The sequence below is a fragment of the Myotis myotis genome, unplaced genomic scaffold (genome assembly GCF_014108235.1).
Source record: "Myotis myotis isolate mMyoMyo1 unplaced genomic scaffold, mMyoMyo1.p scaffold_m19_p_5, whole genome shotgun sequence".
NCBI classification, from domain to species: domain Eukaryota; kingdom Metazoa; phylum Chordata; class Mammalia; order Chiroptera; family Vespertilionidae; genus Myotis; species Myotis myotis.
Window position 1 is genome coordinate 87,329,651 of NW_023416357.1, and position 23,992 is coordinate 87,353,642.

The 23,992-nt window shown below is 47.3% G+C and overlaps 1 protein-coding gene across 1 annotated transcript in view; it reads right to left on the bottom strand.

The window, feature by feature from the left end:
- Window positions 1-5,827: 5,827 nt before the first annotated feature.
- The window catches only part of CALN1 (calneuron 1), a 329,208-nt gene continuing 311,043 nt past the window's right edge, over window positions 5,828-23,992 (bottom strand). The window contains exons 5-6 of the mRNA XM_036310688.1: window positions 21,796-21,952; window positions 5,828-8,969 (exon numbers count right to left, since the gene is read on the bottom strand). Of these exons, the coding sequence (XP_036166581.1) occupies window positions 8,842-8,969; window positions 21,796-21,952 (285 nt within the window). The 3' untranslated portion in view covers window positions 5,828-8,841. The remainder of the gene's footprint in view (window positions 8,970-21,795; window positions 21,953-23,992) is intronic.

Genomic DNA, 23,992 nt, shown 5'->3' on the forward strand with positions numbered 1-23,992 from the left:
CACCAGTCCTTTGCCACTCAAGGCCAAGCTACATGCTACAGGTAGACCCATCCAGAAATGGCAAAAGGGACAGACACAGCTTCCTTAATTGTGTACATGGCTGGACCACAGACAAACATTGATCTGAAAGAAAAGCCTTTGAAATCCACTTCTCAGCAACATTATGGAAAAATCCCACTGGGATTTAAAGATCCATACACATGTTAAGGGCAAGCTTTGTTTTACTTTGGACCAAAAAAAGCTTTGTTTTACTTTGAGTTTGGGCCAAGATTGGGTGATTGGGCAAGAAGACTTCAGGCTTCTAAATTGCTCTGGCTGTGGTCAGGGGTCAGAGCCTTGAGTTCTGTGGTCAGTCCCCAGGGGCTTTTTGTCCTGCAAGACACTCCTCCTGCTCTGGTAAGTGTGTCTCCATTCATTCCCAGGAGAATGAATATTCGTGACTAAATGTTTACTTACAATTAAAAAAAACCCAACAAACTTAAAACCCAGATCAGAGAGAATAAAATACAAGTTATCATCTCACTGGAATTTGCCAGGGGCTCTCCTGTAACAGAGAGAAAGACATGCTTTATGCCTAGAATTTGGGAATCTATTTTTAGAATTTTTAAGCAATAACAAATGCATAGTGATTTTACTTCATAAATTTCTCCTAAGAAGGTGTATGAATTGCAACACTTAAAATTGGGGACTCTTGGAGAATCTGGGAGATGCTACTTCCATGGAAACTTGGATTTCTGGCTTAGGTACAAGACATTTAGGAAAATGTGTGATAACATCACTGAAAAGTAAAGGAAACAAGACATGCCCTCAGGATGCTTGGAGATTTCTGGTCCAAATTCGGGCAGGATCTCTGCTTGTGCCCTTAATCAAATCACTTAACTTTTTGGTGCCCCTTGTTTCTATATTGATATAAAGGAATGAGTATCTTTTCCTCTGTCCAAGAACCTCAAATAATATTATAAATTCCAAAAGTTTAAGGGAAAACATGCAATGCCTGCACGCTAATGTTGGGAAGAATTTGGTAAATGGAATACCAAAAGGATGACACCATTTGCTTGGGTGCCTCCCTGGCCAGATGTTTCATATTTCTTATATGCTCCACAGTCAGCTTATTTCCCCTTATGTCAATCATTCCCCTCCAAATCCCCACCCACCACAGGACCAGATAGGGACTGCTTTCTCGCTGCCTTCTTGGGAGGGGGTGATGCTGAACTGCCATCCCAATAGATCCGGTTGCCCTATTGGGGCAACAGGAATGAAATTCACAATCCATTTGCAAATCACACCACATATCATGAACTGAATCTCTCATCAAAAGAAAAAAAAAAACTTTTATTTTTTTTCTATTGCATAAATAATGGTAAATTAGACTCTTTTTTATACAGATTATATATTTACAGACAGGTTTGGTTAGAGAAAACATCTGGTAAATATGGCAGTCAGGTTTCCTTTATACACTGAGATAACATATGAAGAATATATGCTTCATTGGATCAGTAAGTTGCATGCCGAGTTAATTTATATTAATATTTACATTTTATATAAAGATTTTCTTTTGACTGGTCTGCGGACTCTCTCATTGCTTAATAGCAGAAATCATCAACCGATATTACATGGAAAAAAAAAATGATGGAGCGAGGATGAGGTAAACGGGAAGATTGTCACCCAGGATTTCAGTCTTCGTGGCTAAGTCTGGACACGAGAGCGGCCAGGCTCCTGCTGTCCTGGTTATAACGGTCCTCAGCTGCACTCCGATTTGCATCCAGCCATTTGCTACTGTGGTTTGAGAAAAGGTTCATGTCTCAGGTCTGACAACCCCTTGGATCGCAGTGATCCCCACCTCCAATAGATGACCATTTGCCAACCCTCCGCCCTGACCAGGTTTTCAGGTCTGATTCCCCTCTGAGGGCATTGTCTTTGGTTAGTCCTTGGCGACATAGCTCTTCCTGGATTCAGAATCGGGGAAGAAAATCAAATCCCATTAAGAAGCCATTCAAGGACCCCCGAAACCTGATTTCTGGGTCAGTAAGAAAGAATATTCTTTGATTTTCCTCGGAGAGAGCTGAGAGACACGGGCTTGGTTACATTTCCACCAGGAGCTGAAAGGGCCCTTTCCTGGCTAATCTAGGTTTTTCCAGGGAAGAACAGCAATAAAAACAAAAAGAAAAGGACTGAAACCTAGGAGTTCATGTTGTCATGGGCAGAAGGGCTGGAGACTTTGGGGGTTCCTGCAGCCACTCTCCTCCTGCCCTCTCCCCCTCATCATGCTTGGGCCACACCTACTGCAGGCACCCGTGGATGCCTTCACCAACCAGCTAAAGGGCAAGCGCAGACAGCTGGTCTCTCTGGACAGTCCACCTAATTCCTGACGGTCACCAGAGGTCACACAGCTCCCTTCTGCAGGGTTACAAATAACTGCCAACCACAGTCACATACACAAGAACTGCTATTCCAGTGGCCAGAAAAAAAAGGAAAGAGAGAAATGACCGGAAGTTGTGCTCTTTATTCGGTAGCTTCTTTGGGCTTTCAGATGGAGAAACAAGCACCTTTTCCTGGAATCTGGCTTTGTTTCCCCTCCTTCTGCATGTTTTCTGATTCCTGTAACTTGTGGTAAGATGATCAAAGCCTCTTATCTTTCACACTGGCTAAGCCAGGCCATATTCTTGTGCTCCCTTGAATCAGCCAGACCCCAGGAAGTAAATGAAACCTCTTGTCCGCAACACATTTGCTATAAGCCAATTTGCATTGTTTCGTCTATAGGCAATGGACACCACACGGGATACTTGATTACAAACGGCCTCTTGGCACTTGTGTTAAAAAAAGGAACTCAGTCACTAATGTAATTCATAGGGGATGCAAGGCCCTGTCAAGTATGGGCATTCATTTTGACTTGTTTCAGACAAACGAGTCACGAGGGGAGGGCTCTTCTGGGTCATCTGGTTTACCTTTCCTCTTGCTTTAGAGATGAGAAACCTGAGGCCAAGAAGGGAAGTCACTCAAAATGATCCAGCTGGTCCGTGGCAGGGGCACCTGGGGTCCTGCCTCCTGTGCCCTTCCCAGCCGAGAGAGCTGCCCACACTCCTGGTTCTATGCTCTGCTCTCCTGGCTTCAGTTCAACAGGCCCAAGGCCAGACAGAGAGCCTGGGAGAGGCATCTGGGCCTTGGCCACTGTCAGCATCCCCCACGGAGAGGAGCTACCAGCCCGCTCTCGAAGTTCCCAGTGCATGTCCTTGGGAACAGGCTGATGGCAGCAGCCCCATGGCACGCAATGCCCTGTGCTCCCAAAGCCGACCTGATAGACAGGGAACACATTCAGAGACCAGCCTCTGCAGACCCTTAAAAACTGTCTTTTTCTCTCTTAGGTCCAGGCCTGGGGCAACATCACACTTGGATTTTGCATTCCTTGGAGTATTCCTTCCTAATTATTCTGCTCTTCTACTCCACCGGACAGTTCCAGCCTCTGCGTCCTTTCACTTGGACAATAACTTCTAACAATGTCAGAAGCATCCGCCCATCATGCTCAAGGAAAAGAGGTGGGTGAGGGCTATGCCAGCATCCCCAGGGGGCTACGCAAGCTACCCAAGGTAGGGGTAAGGGGCAGGAGGCTGGATAAGTCTTTTCCAGTTTTAGAGAACTGTTTGTAGGACTGGCACAACCTGATTCTCTGTGGCTATATTTCAAGCCAACTGAACCCAATTAATTTCACCTTGAAGACTTTTGTCCTTTGAGACCCTATAAAAAGGGCCCCAAATCAATAAAAAGTAGAAACCATAGCTGCAAAAAAGACTGTGCAATAGCAATGAGCATAGGATACTAAGAGAAATGCGTGGATGGTTTGTGTACTTGACCTTATTCCTCCAAATCAAGTGTCTCTGGCAAGGCCACTTAACTGAGGACAGTCCCCTGAGTGACTAAGTCAAAGGAAGGATGGAGTGAGGCTGAACAGTTCTGACATTTAAATCGTCATGGAGACAGGTCCGTAAGAAGCAGCCCAAATCCTCCTCTCTTTTGCCATCACTTTAAATAATTCAGATTGAAAACCCTAGCTGCTGTTTCTTTTCTACTTCTGATGGATTTTTTCCCCCTATTGGGGGCATTTAGCCATGAGGTGGTGAGGGAGGATGGCTATGGCAAGGCCTCTAGGTTACGGACTTTTAGCCCTGAGAGGTCGCTGAAGAGGCCACGTGACACTCTGACCTGCGGTCATTCCAGACAGATATTCTGCAGGGAAGGCAGCCCTGCAGTCTCCTAGTAATGTAACTGGTATGTGCCGTAGTCTAGAAGCTTAAGCTCAGTCCATCTGCATTATCATGGCATTATAGAAAAAGGGGCACCTCCTTTTTACAGTGGGGTTCAGGACCTTCTCTATATGTCAGTGGAGCAGGGTGAGTGACATGATTCCTATGGGCCTTTGGAGAAATAGTACAGTGAGATGAGCCAGTATGATTCGAGACCTCCAGCTGGGAGGAGCAGCGCTCAGCAGCTTCCGCAGGGCCAGAGAGCCAGGGCCCCGCAGAACAGGGTGCCACAGCATCGGCCACCATGGTTGGGCCAGCCCAGCTAAGGGGTCGAGCTGTGCAGTCACACCTGTACTCTTCTACTCATGCCTTCATATGGTCCCAGGGAAGCTCTAGCTACTGGTGAAGAGCAAACGTCTCTTTGATTTATGATCTGAGTCTGGACTTAAACCTGGAGAAGGCATTTGGAATAAAATAAATTTCTTCCTCTCAGTTCTTAGATGTATCACTTTATGGTTACGTGGATGGGAGGTTGGGAGGGCATTCTTGTCAAACTGTGCTTGCTATCTTTCATTAGGTTCTTCTGGGTAACTATAGAGAGCAGACCAGCAATTTTCAATCGGTGTAACGAGGCACACTGGTGCGCCGCAAAAATTTTTAAAACATGCACTACCTGTCAGGGGCACTGACCTCTTTTCCCTTAGATTGTCAAATAAAGAAGTGACAACAGCCAACGTAATAGCCGTCCAGTGTGCATGAATCAAAATTACACCTATTTTTTGTCAGATCAGCAAAAAATACATTTTTTGGTGTGCCGCAGAATTTTTGTAATTCGCTTATGCGTGCCATGGGATGAAAAAGATTGGAAATTGCTGGAGACCATTTGTCCTGTGAAACCTGAGACAGGAGCAGGTATTAAGAACGAAGACTTGCAGGACACATCTTCTCTGCAAATGAAACACCCAGCGTCTTCCGAAACCACTGGACTTGCCCAAGACCACATGTCAACCTCCATTCACTTCAGTTCACATTTCTGGCTCATGGGAGAGTTTCTTAACCGGCAAACAGATGCTTTGGACGATTGAGGCTTAAAATAGCTTTGCCTTCCAGATGACACTTCTGACTTTTCACCCAGATTGAGAGGTCCTTGCTCTGGGCCCTGGGAGGTGGGGGAGGGGGAGAGTAGGGAGGATGCCACCTGGCTCCCAGGTAGCTCCTGTTCTCCTGAGCAAATGGGAGGGCAGGTTCAAGCACAAAAGAAAAAAGGCAGAGAAACCAGGAGATGTTTGAAGGGTAATTTCCCCACAGCAGGATGTGGATGCAGGGAGTCAGGTTGCAATCAGGCAGAACCCAAGTGTTCCTTAAGAAAATGTTCCCTATTTTTGTGTGCCTTGGCAAACTCTGGGTGGAATGCAAGGGTTGCCATGGCAACCCCCCCCCTTGTTTTTTTTTACAGATTGGTCACATGGGATCCACATTCTGGAAGCCACTGCTAATAGTTCCCATGCTGGGTCCTATTTGGGGGCCCTGTCTGCTTCTGGAGTGATGGGTGACAGCTTCTCTGGGGGCCAAGGGCGTTAGGGTCTGTATTTCTTGTCTCTCAGGCAGAATGCCTCCTTGATCATCCCTGTGTGGCCTGGGGGGCACCCATTCTTGCAACAAGAATGAGCCAAACTCAATTTGCCAGTCACTCAGAATAGGCCGCTATGTCTATTAGCTAAGAGCACAGAGGGAGAGTTGATGTCCTCCCTCTCGTTTCCTGCAGAGGTCACCTCCCACTGGGGCCACAAGGCCTGGGGGACCAGGATCTTCTAGAGTCTTCATCCAGGAACATCACAACCCCTGTGGTGAGGATGCTGACAGGTATGGGGCCCTGGAGGGCACTGGTGTGGACAGGACTGGGGGGTGGGGTTGGGGGAAGTCAACACCCTGAGCTGCCTGACAAAGACCATCCAGACAAAGGAGCCAGGGTGCAAGTCACTGGGATGAGCTCTTAGCTCCCAAAGTCTCAGGAAGGCCACTACTCTGGGTTGTCTCCACACCCTGCAGCCTGTGGGACACACCTGAGGTTATGGAGGAGGTTAACTTCTAGCCCATCCAAGAGAGTGCTGTGGATTCCTTCGTGTCCCCTCTCCCTAGCAACTCCCACAAAGAATGCACTCTCCTGGATTTCCTCCAGGTAGGATGTCTGTCTTCCCGGGCACTAGGTCACTGGGAGAGGAAAGAAGTCCTCTTTGGGGGGAGGACTTTGTAGGGAACAGTCTGTTGGTGCCTTGTGGGAACTCTTTTAATCTCTACCCTTGCACGGTGGCTAATCTGTCTTTCAATAAAGGCTAACCCTCACATCATCAGGGTCCCTGTTCTCCAGTGGGAGGCAGAAGAACCTGCAGAACAGCAGCCTTTGAAGAAGTCCAGCCTCACCTAGAGCATTGCAATCCCATCTCGTGGGGCACAGTCCTTTAAGAATCGTCCCTGGGGTCTCCATCTAGTCTACTTAGGACCCTGCACCCCCTCCCCCAGTATAATGTAGTCTAGTGGTTCAGGGGCCCTTCCCACCTAAGTTCAATTCAGATAGAGAGGGCCAGCTGCTTTGGGCAGCAGCTAACGATGAAGCTGTCCTATTAGCATGCTATGGTTGGACCTGTTCTTGTTCAGGATTCTGATGGCGGGGGGCGGGGGGGCATGGTGAGTCAGGCAAGGGGAGAGAGGAGAGGCAGATGTGCAGGTGTGCTGTGGCAGGGCAGGGTGGGCAGGCAGGCTGGTGCTTTCCTGGCCTGGATATGCGGGGCCCCAGGCATTTTCCCAGAGAGACTCTCATACCCCTAGACTCTCGAAAGCTTACACCTGCTCCCTCCTCTGTACTATGGCTCAAACCCTAGTTTTTCTTGTGCTCATCATGGATATTCTCGGTCTCCCACAGTGGGGGAGTTCCTACAGCTGCCCCCAGGCTGTTGCCTGAAGCGCTGACAGAGGTGCATTGGAAGAAGACCCTAAGCTGAGACCGTGGATGCTCCAAGTCCGAGAAGGCAGTAAGGAGAAAGCGGAGAGGGGGGAGGAGGGGAGCTCGAGGAGAGGTTCAGGAACACACACCCCACCAAAAAGCCTACCTGGCTGCAGTGAGAGAGGAAAGGTTCTGGAACCTCAAAGCTTTCGGATGCAAGAGGAGCAAGACGATTCCATCATAGAAATAAAGACCTGAGCTTGGAAAAGTACGAAGGGAAATGTTCCATTGAGAGGGTATTGGCTAACCAGACTATGCAAGCTTGAATTAATAGTGGTGGCTGATATGACACGTAGGAAAAGTCAGGAAATCACAGACTTGAAATGGTGTTGAAAACAGACCACTGCATTCCATTTCCTTCCCCGAAAAAAGTATTCCGCAGGCAGGATAAGTGGCCTGTCCTGATGGCTAAGCTTATTAACATCTCTTTGTTTTGTTTTGTTTTTCTCTCATGGAAGCGAGTCAGTTGCAGGATCTGAATGCCCGAAGATGTTATGGAAAATACAGTAGTTTGATCTTTCCACTCTGGATTGTATTCCTCTTTTTATCTGGGGAAGACTAACGGACCAAGCCAACTGTAAGGTGAGAAAAAGGTAAGATGCGTGAGGACCTTAACTTACAGAGGTCTTCTGGCAGGGAGACGTGTGCGGGCTCCATTGTTGCAGACTGGGGCGTGGGCTGCAACACCTCCTCGCCACCAGTCTCAGTCCCGTCCCCCAAACGACCTCTCCCACCCAAAAGAGGCAGGGATGCGTGTCGGAGGATTAGCTTATATGAGGAGTAAGTGATTAGGGAAGAATGATGCCACACATGAAGAAGCCAAATAGATACACCTATCTACGTGTCTATGTGATTATAGAGATGCCCACGAGTATGCTTCTTTGTTCTTTAATGGCAGCACAAGCAGCACAGCTGGGAGGAAGGCTCTCTGCAGATTCCAAAATGCTGGTGCGTGATGGGCTCTAGGAACTGAAAGCCAAGTGCAGATGGAAACCGAGACCTCCCCAGCTCTGCCAGCTAGAGTCCTGTAGAAAGGCTGTAAGAACGGAAGCAGCTGCAGGTCCTGCACCCCTCCGACAGCTTTCCCCTCACGCCTTGGGGGGCGCTCCACTAGGTGGAGGAGGAAAGCCAGGGACAGGTGGAGAGCCCCCTCGTCTGCGGCAACCCTGAAGTCACCCCTTGGGTTGCCCTGGGGGGTCTCCAGTTGCCCCCTGGGTTGAAAGGACGGGGCGGGGAGGTGACTGCGTGTTCACGCCTCTCCCTTGCTCTCTTACCACTGGCCCGCATGGCCACTGGAATTCCGAGATGAAAATGAAGTTCCTGTGCGGAGTTTCTGCAGGTGGTTGAAGCGATCACTCGGAACTCCTGGCTATTTATTGCATTAGGAAACAAAACCATTAAAGCATTGAAGACAGCCCTTTTGTGTCCCTGCCAAGGAGATGAAGTGGACTTGCAACAGAGGTTGCACTGCAACCTTGGGTTCTTCGCCGAACTGAGCCACGTCTGCATCGTCCAGATCTGCTTTTGTGGAGGAAGAGTCGGCCCGCAGGGCGTGCGCATGCGCAGTGAGCGGGGACCGCAGCGGCGGGCGGCGGGCGGCGGCTACTCCATGCCGCTCCGCAGGATCTGGTTGGCGGCGATCAGCATGACGCTGATGATGAAGGCCATGGCGAAGGCGCAGATGAGGCTCTTCCGCACGCAGGTCTGCCGGTTCTGTTTCTGGGAGTGCACTGGGGGTGGGGCAGAGGAAGGGGGGGGGGGGCGGAGAGGAGAGAAACGACACAGTGAGAGGAGGCAGGCTGCACCTCTTCCTCAGCAAGCCCGAGTCCAGTCCACAGGAGGCAGACTGGTCAGGTCAAGTCCACAAGCATTTCTGGGCCCACTCTGAACATCTGAACATCGCGACTTCTGGCAAATGGTATAAAACGGTGAGACTTCTATAACAAAGACCGTGACAAATGTGATGTTCAGAGAGTCCGGTCTAGATTTCCGGGTGTAAGAGTTCCCGTGACTTTCTGAGGGAGTCTCACAAAGGGCATCGTCCTGGCCCTGCTGTGGCCGTGTCTGCGGAATGCCTGGCTGCCACACCCGAGGCGGCTGATCACAGAGAGAATGAGGGCCCTCATTGCCCTGCTGGGCTGGAAGCAACTCACCTTTCCCAGAACTGTCCTTGGGTGGCTGCTGTCTAAATGACTCTAAGCGACTTCTCGCATTATTTCATATGCGCCCACCAGTGATTCTAGAGGGGTCCCTGGGCAAGCAGCGTCTGCATCACACAGGGCTTCTTAAATATGCAGATTTTTAGCCCAATGTGTCCGGTGTTGCTGGGTGGTTGAGCATTGATCTATGAACCAGGAGGTCACAGTTCAATTCCCAGTCAGAGCACATGCCCAGGTTGTGCGCCCCATGCCCAGGAGGGGGTGTGCAGGAGGCAGCCAATCAATGATTCTCTCTCATCATTGATGTTTCTCTCTCTCCCTCTCCCTCTCCCTTCCTCTCTGAAGTCAATACAAATATATATATTTTTAAAAATGCAGCTTTTCAGGAGGGGCCTCACCCCAATCTATTGAGTCAGTGACTGAGGGTTAGCGGGGTGGTCCTGGTGCATGCTGATGTCTGAGAAGTGGGGACTACAGGCATCTAGACAAGACCAGTGTGAAGATCCTGTGGCCCCAGGGGTCTGACCTTGGGTCCTGGAATTGTGTACTCTTCTTTTGTTGGGCCAGGTCTTACACCACCATTTTTCTAAGGCCCAGGAGACACCATTGCTCTCAACCTTCCTAATGCCGCAACCCTTAATACAGTTCCTTATGTTGTGGTGACCCCCAATTTCATTGTTACAAATTGAACATAATTAAAGCATAGTGATTAATCACAAAAATAATATGTAATTATATATGTGTTTTCCGATGGTCTTAGGTGACCCCTGTGAAAAGGTCATTCGACCCCCAAAGGGGTCGCGACCCACAGGTTGAGAACCGCTGAATTAGTGGTTATTAATATGGACCAGGAATTGGGAAATGGAAGTAACAAGAAAGAAGTTTTGATAATTGTGCTGAGAAAGAACAAGTCTCTTTTCCAGGCATCACTTCCCAGGCCAGCTTTCTTTTTCCTTCTTTTTGTCCTCCCTGCCGTCCCAGTCCTGCATTGATCTTGCATAGTTTACCGCTTTAGTTTATGGAAGAAACCTGTGCCCCGGAGGCAGCCAGGAGGCTCCCTGCATCAGAGCTTCTCACTGGACCAGCAGCATCAGCGCCAGGTGGGAGTTTGATATAGACGCGGATTCTCAGGCCCCACTGCAAAATTACTGAATCAAAATCTCGGGGGGTGGAGGCCAGGCCAGGTGATTAGGGAATTACTGGGCTCCACCCCCAGAGTTATGATTCAGTATGTGTGGATACAGCCAAAGAATCTGAGTTTGAGTTGCTGGGGACAGGAGGGGTATGTGTGTGTTAGGGACACTGGGGTGGGAGGTACTGGGGAAGACGGTTCTTCATATCAGATGTTAAGAAACCCAGTGCCAGCACAGAACACTTCCAGGTACCTTCCATTTGAAAAAGGGGCCCTTCTGCTAGACACGCTTTTAAAGAGCCTTAAAAAATGTTCCATTCCAAGTACCTCTCCCCCTTGACATCCAGTGGCTCCTAGGGTCCCTGGAAATAACAGGGAAGCAGCAGGAGTCCGGTGATGTGTCCAAAGGCAAACAGAGCTTCCCCTGAGAGAAGGGGGTCTCAGGGGCTTGTCAAGGGGCCCCTAAAAATTCCAACCATCGGGAGTTTCTGCCGCACCCACACCTCAGAGACCAGTGCCCAGGCGCAACCCTCGGCTCCCCCACTAGTGCAGGTTGGTCATTGCTGCCATCATCTCTTGTTATTTCTAATTCCTGTTAACTTTTATCTTGTTATCTTGTTACCTTTAATTCTTCTGGACCCACTAGGCTTCTACCTCCCTTGGGTGATTGAAAGTCTTTTTGATTCAGTTCTTTACTTGCTGATCATGTCTGGGTTTTAGAATCTATAGGTTGTTAGCAGAAGGGAGAAAAGTCTCCTGTGCAGAGCTGTGCCTCCCCCCAGGATGGGCACATGTGAAGATGCCAGCCCTCAGGAAGGGAAAGGGAGGTGGCGCTTGAGAAGGAAAGGACTGAAGCAGAAATAAAATGCGATGTGGAAGTAGTGTATCTAACACGTTCTGAGGACTGGCTAATTTATTCTGAGCAGCTCCTCAGCATAAAACGCGTCTGCAGGCAGCCGGCTGCCTTGCCATCCTGAGGGCTGGCGAGGGCTCAAGGAAAAGGACGGTTGTGTGATTGGGCTGAGGAGATCGTGTCTGCCAAAGCCCTTCTTTGGGAAGGTCACTCAGAAAACAAGGTTGCAGGATCATCTCCCAGGACAGAGGCTGCACTTTGATCTAAAAATCCTTAAGTAGGAGGAGGAGAGAGATGAGGAAGGAGGTGAGGCCAAGAGTTCGTAAGTGAGGCCCAGCAAGTCTGAACCCAGACCAGTGTCCTGCAAGCGGAACAGAGCTTCCAGCTCATTCCCCGGGAGCTCTGAAACAGATCACTTGTCCATAATTCAGACTTTGCCTTGATGAGGGTCCTTTTATGCCCAATTCTGCCGTCACCATCAGTTTTACGGCAGAGTGAAAAAATGAGGACTTCAGAGCCAGACCAAACGTGATTATTTTACATCCTGGCTGTGGGACTTCGGGCGAGCTAATTTCCCTGGGCCTCAATTTCCTCATCTTTAAAAAGGGGGTAATGGGACCTACCTTGTTGTGAGGATTAAGGATATACGAAGGTATTGCAACATTGTTTGTGCCCAAAGGATGTGAATTCCCTTTTGCAATAAAAAACGACAACTCCCCTTTATGTATTGAGCACCCCCTCCCACGTGAGCCAGCTATGCGTTACGTTATTGCAGAATTGCAGCGTGGCAGTCCTTCGTGAGCTGGGTGTGGGGGTCCTCATTTAATAGGCGAAGGGCCTGAAGCACCAAGAAGTGGAGTCCAAGGCCATTTGGCAAAGATGGAGGTAGGATTTAGGCCCAAGTATAATTTAAGATCCAGGTTCAACATTTGGGCACATACTCTCTCTTCTGAATCTTTTGCTTGGCAGGACAGAGTTCAGCAATAGAAAGATCCAAAGAAAATGCACTTTCAGCACTTGGTGTGATTGGCAGAGTATAACCCGGGACTAATTGACGTGTTTGTTGATAATAATTTGAGGCCTGTCTTTGGCTAGCACACATTGGCCTCACACTCTATTTGGGAATATTTATTTATTCTCACAGCCTTTGCTTTGTTTCCCCAACAAGACTACAGGTCAGCCTAAGCGGCACTGTGAGTTAAGTCTGGTTTCTCTTGCTAACTGCCACTTAGGAGCAGCCCTGGGCTTCCTGAACCCCCGTTTCTCTCCCTGTGAAGGAGCTAATGATCACTGTCCTTCTGATCTCAAGAATTCTTTCAAAGATCAATGAGCTAATAAAAAAAGTGAAAGCTGTGTCCAACCCTGAATTACAAGAGAAATGCAAGGTTTCCTTCTCGGATCCCTGGAGGGCAGGAGGGAAGGCCTGACTTCCCCCTCTGTTCCTGCAGCCTCCAGAACAGCACTGATACAGCAGGGGACCCCAAACCTCTGCATCCGCCCCTTTCCTCATTAATTCATCCACACCTTCCCAAAGCAGTGCTTCTCATCTATGCATCCGCACCCCTGCAGCCTTCGCAGAGGCCCCCATGCTGGGAGAAGCATGTTCCCTTCCATCCAGCTCCTAAGCTCAGTGGGTAGGACCCCAGATCACCTCCTGTCCCACCTCTGCCCTGAGACCACTACACCCACCTCAGCGCCCCCCCCTCCCCCCCTCCCGCCGCCAGCAATCTCTGTCCCAGCTAAGCAGGTCTCTGGCTGTTCTTTACAGGAGACTCGGCAGCATGTTCACACCATTCCTCTGCTAAGGGGTGTCCCTGACTTTTCCTCTCGTTGCTTCTGGGCCTAACCCAAACTTTACTTTCCCAGGAGGCTTCTCCTGAACATCCTGCTCCCAAAAGGCCTGGTCTTTTAATTTTTTAAATGGTCTAGCTGTCAATATTTATTTTAAATGAGATAGAATTCACATACCATAAAATTCACCCTGAAGGCGTTGGTGGTATAGTGGTGAGCATAGCTGCCTTCCATAAAATTCACCCTTTTAGAGTGTACCATTCAGTGGCATTTAGTACAATCACAAGGCAGTGAAACCATCACCACTACCTAATTCCAAAACATTTTCATCACTGTAAAAAGAAACCCCATCCAGCCCTGGCCGGTGTTCTCAGTGGTTAGAGCATCAGCCCTCGTACTAAGGACTGAGGGTTCAATTCCTGGTCAAGGGCACGTACCTGGGTTGCAGGTTCAATTTCAGGGGTGAGTGTGGGAGGCAACCAATCGAAGTGTCTCTCTCACATCAATATTTCTACCTCTCTGTCTCTCTCTCCCTCCCTCCCAAAAATCAATGAAAAAAATATCCTCAGATAAGGATTAACACACAAACAAAAGAAACCCCATCCACATTAGAAGCCACTTCCTCCTTCCTCCTTCTCCCCAGCAACTGGCCATCACTAATCTACCTGCCTCTATGGGCTTGCTTATTCTTGGCCTTGCATATACATGAAACCATACAATAGGTAGCCTTTTGTGCCTGGCTTCTTTTCACTTAGCATAATCTTTCCCAGGTTCATCCATGTGTAGCATGTATCAACATTCCATTCCTTTTTATGAATGAATAATATTCCACTGAATGGACGTACCACATTTGTTTATCCATTAACCAGTTGATGGACATTTGGTTGTTTCTATTTTTTCGTTTACTCTTATGAAAAATGCTACTATGAACATCTGTGTAAAAGTTTTTTGTGTGGACATATTTCCAGGGTCCTAGTCTGGGTGTCAAATTGCTGGGTCATATGGTAACTCTATGTTTAACTTTTGGAGGAAACTGTTCCCTTTTGGACTTTAGGAACACGCTAACGGCAATGCTGCTGGTGCTCTTTCCTGTGTCTACTCTCCCAGAAGGTCTTGAGCTCCCTTCCTAGCATAGCACTTGGTAGAGAAGTAGCCTGGAAAGTAAATGTGGGTTGGGGGAGGCTGATGCAGGAGGACGTAGAAGTGGGGTTTCCTGACTACTTGAAAGCTTGCTGGCAAGCCCCAAACACCAACAGACTCCTGGCTGCCGCCGCAGGGCCTGGTGTCTGACTCCAGCACAGAATGCTCCTTCCCCTTGTCCCACGGCTCTTGGGTTTTCTCCTGGGAACAGGAGTGCACACAGAATTTGGCCCTGACCAGCTGGGTGACCCTGGGTATAATGGGTTCTTAATCCCTCTGGCTTCAATATACTCTTGGAATCAGGGCTATGTGCCTTCAGAGGCAACTGGCTCTCAAGTCAAGCAAGTCAGAATCATTACACTTTTGATAAATGGCCCCAACATAGACTACGTACGTGACATTTCTGGCAGGGAATTTGGCACCCAGGAAGGTTAAAACATTACAAAACCTAGTGCAGGTGACTCTCGCAATAAGCCAGAGCTACCGGGTCTGGGAGCTGTTCTTGCTTTGTGATCCTTCCATGTCTCACACTTTCTGAGTCTAGGAAATGGCATATTTCCATGCCTGAGGTGGGACTAATTAAGAGCTTTTGAAAGAGATTTTTCTATATATCAGTGATAGCAGAAAAGACCTGGAGGTGGGGGTGGGGGTGCAGCCTCAGAGGGAATAGGAGTGAGGCTGGGTGTTTTGTGATGCTCTTGTTCAGAGGAAGAGGGGCCAACTCTATCAGGGGATGGGAGCTGGTCCCTTCACCACAAAATCAGGGTCCTACTATGGACCTGAGGTGTAGTGACAGGCATTATTGTGGCCTTTCCAGAAGTCCTTCCCCTTCTTGTGACAAAATCCATCCTTTTATTTGAGGATCTGTACCTCTCCACCTAGTGGGACTCAATCTAGGGACTCACTGTTCCCAATGTAACAAACTGGACTGGCTGGGTAGAGTCTCCCTAGCCTTTGGCTTGGTCCGGCAGTAGGCACACCGGACCTGCTTGGAATAGAGGTGAACCTTGAAAGAGACAATCCCATCACCTTAGGGAGAGAGAGCCTTCCCAAGAATGAAGCCCACAGAGAGGAAAGAAGGACGGAGAGAGAGAGAGAGAGAGAGAGAGAGAGAGAGAGAGAGAGAGAGAGAGAGAGAGGGGGGGGGGGGAGAGAGAGAGAGAGAGAGAGAGAGAGAGAGGAGAGAGAGAGAGAGAGAGAGAGAGAGAGAGAGAGAGAGAGAGAGAAAGAAAGAAAGAAAGAAAGAAGAAGAAGAAGAAGAAGAAGAAGAGAAGAGAAGAGAAGAGAAGAGAAGAGAAGAGAAGAGAAGAGAAGAGAAGAGAAGAGAAGAGAAGAGAATGCTGCATCAGCATTTTGGGTCCAGGTCAGCCAAAGTCCATCTCTTTGACTTCTATTATTTGAGCCAGTGCTTTTTAGTTTAAGGGGATCTGTGATGAGTTTCTGTAACTTGAAACCCAAAGAGTATTGACCAATACTCTTGGTAACCCCAGTGTTAGCAGGGACTTGCCTTTAGGAATGAATGTGTGAAGAGGATGGTTCAAACCCTGAAAATTTGTCCCCTGCCCCATCCTTCAAAGACATGGAGTGCCAGCAGTACGCAGTGTCTCCTGGTGAAAAACTAACAATCAGAAGAGAACTAGGGCTAGGGACTGGCTAGTTTTTTATTTGTTTGTTTGCCTGTTACTAATGTGTTAAGCTTTGTGCTAAATATTCTCATGTGTTACCTCATTTAATCATCGTAACAACTACAGGTCATTATATGATTCCCATTTTGCAGATGACGAAAATTAGGCTTCTAACCTTTACTTTATTACCTGACTCAATGACCTAATATGTGGCGAGGCAGGATTTTAAGTCAACCCTGTCCAGAGTGCAGAGCTGGAACTCTTAACCATCATGCAAATTTATCAAGAACAGCTCTCCAGGTCTCTATCTGGAGTCTCAGAATCTCACTATCCCTCACTCATGGCTATAGAAAACTTTCCTACAGGAAGGGTCCCCAAGTAGAAGAAAAATTCCTTTTGGTCCGAAGCCCCCAATTTATTTGAAAACTGTCTCCCGTCTCACCGCCTGCCATGAACCTCAGGCACACCTTAACCTCCTTCATCTACCCAAGGAGAACAGGCTTTATTTCAGGAGACTCACAGCAGCAGGAGAGCTGGAAGCAGATGGTGTAGATGACGCATCATGCCCTTTCCATTCAGATGGGCATGAAATGTCCAATGTGCACGGCCAGGTGATGACCCAGGTCTCCCCACCCAGGTGTGCATTTGACACCCGGGCAGGAACATTGCAACTTCAGCAGGATGGCTGAGCTGGAGACCTTGACTTTGACCGCGAATTTTTTCTGACCTTCCACTGAGCCTAGACAGTTTGGAATCTAGATATGACTGTTGCTGTCCAATCTTTGCATTGGACAGATAAGGAAAATAAGGCTTCAAGAGTCACTGTCACACAGCTAGTCTACACAGGATGGGGAACAGAACCCATAGGTCTGCACAGGGATCCTCTGGGACTATCTGGCCTGTGTCGCCTCCTTTGCCATCATTCCTCTTGTCCCTCAGACTGAGGCACTGAATGGTACAGAGCAGCTCTGCTGTCTTTCACAGAAACTTACTCCCCAGCTGATGCTCTTCATTTCCTCTCCTGTGCATGTTCTCAGAATGTCTAGAAAAATTTGACAGCTGGTGTTCCATTTAGGGACAACACTTCGGTATGTGTCTTGAAAGGGCTCACACACAGATTTTGCTGCATCTCTACTCCATTTCCAAATATAATATGATTTCATGGGTGATGGAATGGAAAACGAGAAAAGACGCTGAAGCTGCACTCTCTAAGGAGAATTTGTAATGCCTACGCCCGAGCAAATGGTCCCGACAATGAAGAGGTCAGGGCAGGACTTTAACATGTAGATCTGGGTTCAAATCCTGACTTCCTATTTGACTTTGGACCAATTACTCCACTTTTCTGAGCCTAAGTTTCCTCATCTGAACCACAGCAGCCACAGAACTTATCACTCAGACTGTGCTGACAGGTCAATGGAAGGTATTAACAAATGACCAGCTCTTGGTCAGCATGCTGACCAGTTTTCTTCCACCCCTTTCTTCCTGGACTGCATCAATAGGGATGAAGCAGTAAACACTGGAAGCAATTACTACCAAACTGAGCATATAGTTTAATTTGTCATGAGAATCCTTAATAAGGATCAGGGACAGGCAAATAGATAACTCAACTGTAAGCCCACTCAATTGCACATATGACTGGAACCAAATAATAAAATATGAATCTGTCTCTCAGTGTCACAGAGCTTATGTTCTCCAAAAACAAAATGTCTGGTGACCACAAGTGGTTGAACTAATGCAAAACACCTCAAAACTCCTCTTATGTAGCATGGTCACTGAATGGGCATCGTGGGTAGTCACATAATCTTCTATTTAACCCATTTTGGTGTATATGGACCCATTTATTTTTCAAAATAATTATAACACAAATGTTGCCAACTAACACCTAACTACATCAAGCGTAGGTTATCTTAATAAAAGAATTCAAAAAAGATCTGAGGGCTTGGGATTGCCTGAAATGCCTACTTTAGCCAAAATATCCTATTGGCTAAAAAGCCAAAATGAGAACTAAGAGGACAAAAAACCCCAAACCTCTCCCACCAATGACTCCACACCCCAGGGCTTCTGGCCTATTTCTCTGTTTTTCATTCTTCCATTCATGTGGGAGGAAAAATCAACATTTCCTGACTTCATGGACAGAATCTGAACACCTTTGCAGAAGTATAATCACTGACATAAAATGATACTGATGGCATTTGGAAATCCCCTATGAATCTCTACTGACTCCGTGGCACACAGGTTGCCCAAGGACACATTTTCAAACCTTTTCCACACTCTAGAACAGGGGTGAGCAAACTTTTTGACTCGAGAGCCACAATGGGTTCTTAAACTGGACCGGAGGGCCGGAACAAAAGCATGGATGGAGTGTTTGTGTGAACTAATATAAATTCAAAGTAAACATCATTACATAAAAGGGTACGGTCGCCGAAACCGGTTTGGCTCAGTGGATAGAGCGTCGGCCTGCGGACTCAAGGGTCCCGGGTTCGATTCCGGTCAAGGGCATGTACCTGGGTTGCGGGCACATCCCCAGTGGGAGATGTGCAGGAGGCAGCTGATCGATGTTTCTTTCTCATCGATCTTTCTAACTCTCTATCTCTCTCCTCTCTGTAAAAAATCAATAAAATATATTTAAAAAAAAAATAAAATCATTAAAAAAAACAAAAACAAAAACAAAAACAAAAACAAACAAACAAACAAAAAGGGTACGGTCTTTTTTTTTTTTTAGTTTTATTCATTTCAAATGGGCCGGATCCGGCCCGTGGGCCGTAGTTTGCCCACGGCTGCTTTAGAATCTCAATCATGACTCGAGCTTTGCTGACCTCACAGCCGTGGAATGGGGGCTTTATTTAAATGCCAACTTGGCCACAAAACATCTGTTTCATGGACCATCTCCTCCTTCCTTGCTCACAGACAAATGTACCCTTTCACCTTTTTAAGGAAAAGACCTCCTACACGTTCAGGTTTTTGTTCACCATTGATTCCTTCCTCTGATATCAAATAGGGCAGGATTTCCAATGCCTGTGGATCCCCAGCTCTGTAGGTGAGCATGTACTTGCCAAAGCAAAGCTCCAATAAGAGCAGGAGGAAAGGGCTTCCTGGGTGGGAAGCAACAAGAGACAGGAGGCCTGACTGGGGCTCTGGAGTCTGGGGGTGGGGGTGGGGGTTCTGCTTCCTTCCCTCTCATTGGTCAATGTGGGTGATGAAGATTAGATCTAAGGAGAAACGCATGCCATAACTTGAAAGAAGAACCACCTGGTGCCTTCAGATTTCGATGCTGGATTTACTTAGAGTTGGCATGTTGGAAGCTGTTGGGTGAGGGATCAGAAATGTTGGCAAGGGTTTGTCTGCAATGGCCGAACAGGGCATGCTGCCTGGGCTAGGGCAAGAAAGGACAGCAAGGAGTTGATAGCTTGGGGAAAAGGAGGGCCTAAGGGCTGGGAGGAGGGTGAGGAGATTTAGAAGGCATGAGCCATGCCACTGTGCCATCAGATTGCTGTGGGGAGCAGGGAGAGGTTAAAAATGCCAACTTGTCCCTGTTGTGGAAAGCAGTAGTGCAAGAAAGAGGGGAAGGAGGAGGTCAAGTTCAACCACAGGGTCTTAAATGGACTTGTTCAGTCCTGGGGCACCAGGGGTGAACTCAGTCCCTGTGCATCATCTCTTCCTAGACAACTTTGCCCACAGTACAATCATATCTGAGACTGAGAAAATCTAAACCTAAACACAAACCAACGAGCTTGCTTTTGGGGCCAAATAGTGCCGATTATGTATATATGTATATATGTACATACATACATGTATGTGTGTGTGTGTGTGTGTGTATGTATGAAAAAAAGAAAAACCAACTCTCTGAAATGAAAATATACAAAAGGGATTATATAATCAAGGTCACAGAGATCACTCCAAAAGCACTGTACTAATTACAAAATAATGTTTCTTGTATTAAACAAGATCATGCATTTTAGAGCATTTAGTACAGTGCCTGGCCCTTATCATTTACCAACTCCCAAATGATAGCTGTTGCCAATGTTATATGTATGAATCATTAAAGCAGACCCAGTAAGACTTCTATTTGGAAATCTTTTTGTCAGTCATTTATTTCACTAATGTATGAGCTTTTGAGTAATAAAAAGACATGGCTTAAAGTTCAGATTACTTCCCAGTGCAGTCTGACCTTTCTCAAAGTACTAAGACTTGTGACATTTCCCTGAACAAAACAGTGATCCACAAACAGAGGCTCCTGTAGAAAATGAGATGCCCAGAAACACTCTTTCCTCCTTTGTCAAGAGCGGTTGCTAATGTGGGAGGCTGAAGCCCCAAATGCTTCCACTACTTGAGCACATAGTCTGTCAGCTAGGAAAGAGACAAAACAGGAGTCCAGGCCTGCTTTTCCCCAGTTATAGTCCAATCCCTGCCCTCGAAGCTCTATTCACCCTCCCAGTCCCCTTGCCTGTCTGACTAGAAATGGGTTGGCTGTGAACATGTTGCCCTGTGTGGTCTGTGTGGCTCCAACTCCAAATATGGCCATAGATGCTACGGCCCAGGTCACAAAGAGGGAGACCAGGGCAGCTCTGGACCACAGCTGGGTTCTGTTGGCTGTCCACAGCACTTCTGAACATGTTAAATTTGAATGTCTTTCCAAGGAGGCATTGCTCTCAAGTTAACCCCAGTCCCTACCATGCCCCATTTCCCTGGTTTGAGTTAATTTGTCACCTTGGAGTACAAGCCATCTCCTGTTTCCTCTTGTCATGGCCTCTAATGCTGACCTAGCAGTGCAGTCCAGGCAGGGCTGGGGGCAGAGAGGGCGGGTCTGAATGAATCGCTGTGGCCACTTGGACCAGCTCAGCCCCAAGCGGCCTCCCTGCCATGGTCCGGCCAGTGCTGATGTGTCAGCTCCAAGACAAGGGAACCAAATGCCATTCTCGTGTCTATGTGACCTTCTTATATATATTGTCTTGTATATATTGACAATTGTATAGCTTACCATCTGTAGATATTAACTTCTGACTATGTTCAGGAAAAAAAGAATAAGGAAAAAAACAGTTTGATCTCTGTAAGAAACCTCAGCGTCGAGTAAGTTAAGTCTGCTTTTCTGCTTTAATGGAATTTTAAAAATTCTACATTTCAGAGCTGTTAAAGCAGTTCTGATTTTCAGCGTTGGCAAGAGGGATCAGATCATTAAGCTTCCCTGGAACTCTCTTCTGATTGGGGGATAAGGTAGGCTGTTTTTGTTTTCTTTCATGAGCCCAAGAAAAATGGCCTGTCAGGGGTCTCTTTCCTGGCCCCAGGGGAACCTATTCTTCTGTAACTACTTCACTAAGTTCACAGGAGTCCTTTCATGAATAGGGCTCTTTTTGGCCAGTGCATTCGGGGAGCACAGCATAGAGGCATTCCATTTCTAAAGATCCTGAGAAGGAGGCGTAATTATCTTGATGTTCATAGATGAGGAAACACACTCAGAGAAGGCACACTCCTTGCCCAAGTCACACAATTAGCCACGGAAATTGATCTAGATTTACTGACAGCCTAAACAGGCCCTTTCCACCACCCCGTGCAGCCCCACTAAGTCAAGGCAAACACCACAAAGCCACATATCTGGTCACAGACCACAGAGAGTCACTGGAGGAAGGACAGGGCCAAGGGAGGTTTTGCAAAAATGCAGAGTTTGGGGAAAACATTGAAGAAAAAAAAAGAAACCAGTTGCATCTTTACCAAAAGGATCTTTTAACCTCAGTCCTGGATTCATTGCTTTGGCACAAGGCCATTCCAGCCCAGAAGACACTCAACACGTTTTTCATACAGAGGATGTGAAGGCGTTGGCCCATCCCAGACCAGGGAGAAAGCAGAAACAGGGGTACCTACCGCCTTCAAACTCTGTCTGGCAGTTCCCCGAGGTATCGTTCAGGCTCTCCTCCTCGTTGATGATGATGTTCTCAATGTCCTTCATTGTCAAGTGGTCCCGGAAGGCATGATAGAGGATGTGCTTCAGCTCTTCCAGAGTTATCCTTTGCATGTCAAACTGTGAAGATAAAGAGGAGTAAGAGGCGCCTGAGCACATGGGGGTGAGAACTCTGCTTGGGGCATGACCCTTAACCCCTCTTATAGAAACTTGTCCCAGCTTTTCGGAACATCGGATGAGCAGTTCTCCGTCACGTTCAGCTCCAAGCATACTTGTGAACTTATTGGGAAGACCGTGTGTGCACAACATATCCCCCTCCACTGAGGCTCTTGGAGAAAAAAATGCCACCTGCTAGTTGAGTTTCCTACTCATCCAGCCATCTGCTGTCACCCCTGTATACTTGGGGGTTGTGTCCTACTTCAGACAATGCATATGTCTCTAAAAATTTTATGATCTCCTCAGAAGCCAGCAATTCCCAGCTTGCTATAAGCACGTATCTCGTTCTAACAAGATAAAATGCAAGTTCAAAGCCGTGTTTATGAGGAAGAGCAGCTGAAGGGAGGTGCAGCATTTCTGGTGATGCTCTGCCCCTCCTGGTGACAGCATTATGCTTTCCCACTGCATCTCCATCAGGCTCAGTTCTGTCACTTTCTTAGCCAGTGAAATGTGAGTAGAAGTCACACATGCCACCGTCCATTGAGGGCTTTAAGAGCCCTTGTGTGATTATATCATTTGTTCTTTTCCTTCTGCCATGAGAACAGCATGCCCTAGGTAGGGCCTGTACCTCTGACTGAGTCCTAGAATGAGGATACAGTGGAAAATCCCTGCAGATATCCCCTAAAAGAAAAAAATAATGTAAGAAATGCCCTTTTCTGCCTAACTGGTGTGGCTCAGTAGTTGAGTGTTGACCTATGAACCAGGTGGTCATGGTTCAATTCCCAGTCAGGACACATGCCCGGGTTGTGGCTTGATCCCCAGTGGGATCAGCAGATTGATGCTTCTTTCTCATCATTGTTGTTTTTTTCTCTCCCTTCCTCTCTGAAATCAATAAAAATATTAAAAAAAAAAGAAATGCCCTTTTTGTTATTAGCCATAGAGACTTTGGCTTCTTTACTACCATAGCATAACGTGCTTTAAGTAAACAATACAGAAATTATTATGTAGAAATGACAGACTACCATTACAAAAATTCTAAAGTATGATGTATGGCCTCCAGGGCCAGGCAGTGGGAAATGAGAAAACTATTATTGGAGGCTCGAAAGAAAATCACCTTTCTTATGCAGTAGCAAAACACTTGGTAACATCATTGCCTGTGGTAACTTGTAGGACAGATCCCTATTGAATGGTTTTGTGGCTTTGGGGAAAAAGTGTGGGAAACAGCACTCTGGTTGCAAATGGTTGCATCTGACAGGGTGCTACAAGAAAGAGATGAGCTCAGAAAAGAATTGATTGGTTTGCAAGCCAGGACGAGACACAACTCAGAAATTCCTGGACTTGCAGGAAAGATAATAGTTATTTCTCACCTCCAACTGGGAAGAGAGAAAATGGAGAAATGCTTTAAATAACAACACAGGCCTATTAAAACAAATCCAAGGGTCGCTTGTCAAAACCTCTGAATGTGTGAGGTGATTCTCCCAGGAAGCTGGCTGTTAAGTTTAGAGAGAAGCGTGTCTCAAAGATAATTGTGGACGTGGCTGTAAGTATAAACCAATTGGAATCAAATAGATAAAAAGGTGATTAAGTTTTGGAGAGAGTTGTACTGGCCAAGAGCCAACGGCCTAGAATTAAAAGACTCTATAACCCTAATATCTGTGGGCCCCCAACCTTCCATGGGCATACGCACTATGAGGAGAAGCTATTAGACCCCAGGGAGGACACAACTTCCAATGCCCTCATTAGATGAGTTTAGGGAGTGGAAAGGGCTGGATCCCCCACATGGTGAAGCTGGGCATTATGCTTGAAATCATGAGTAAATTTCAGGATGCCGAATGAGGGTTTAATAAACTGGCGAATATAATAGAATCAGGGAGTGGACTGACAATTCTTGGGGGGAGACTGGACAAAAATCGTACACCTATGGATGAGGACAGTGGGGGAGGGGGGTAAGGGCAGAGGGTGGGGTGGGAACCCGGTGGAGGGGAGCTATGGGGGAAAAAAAGA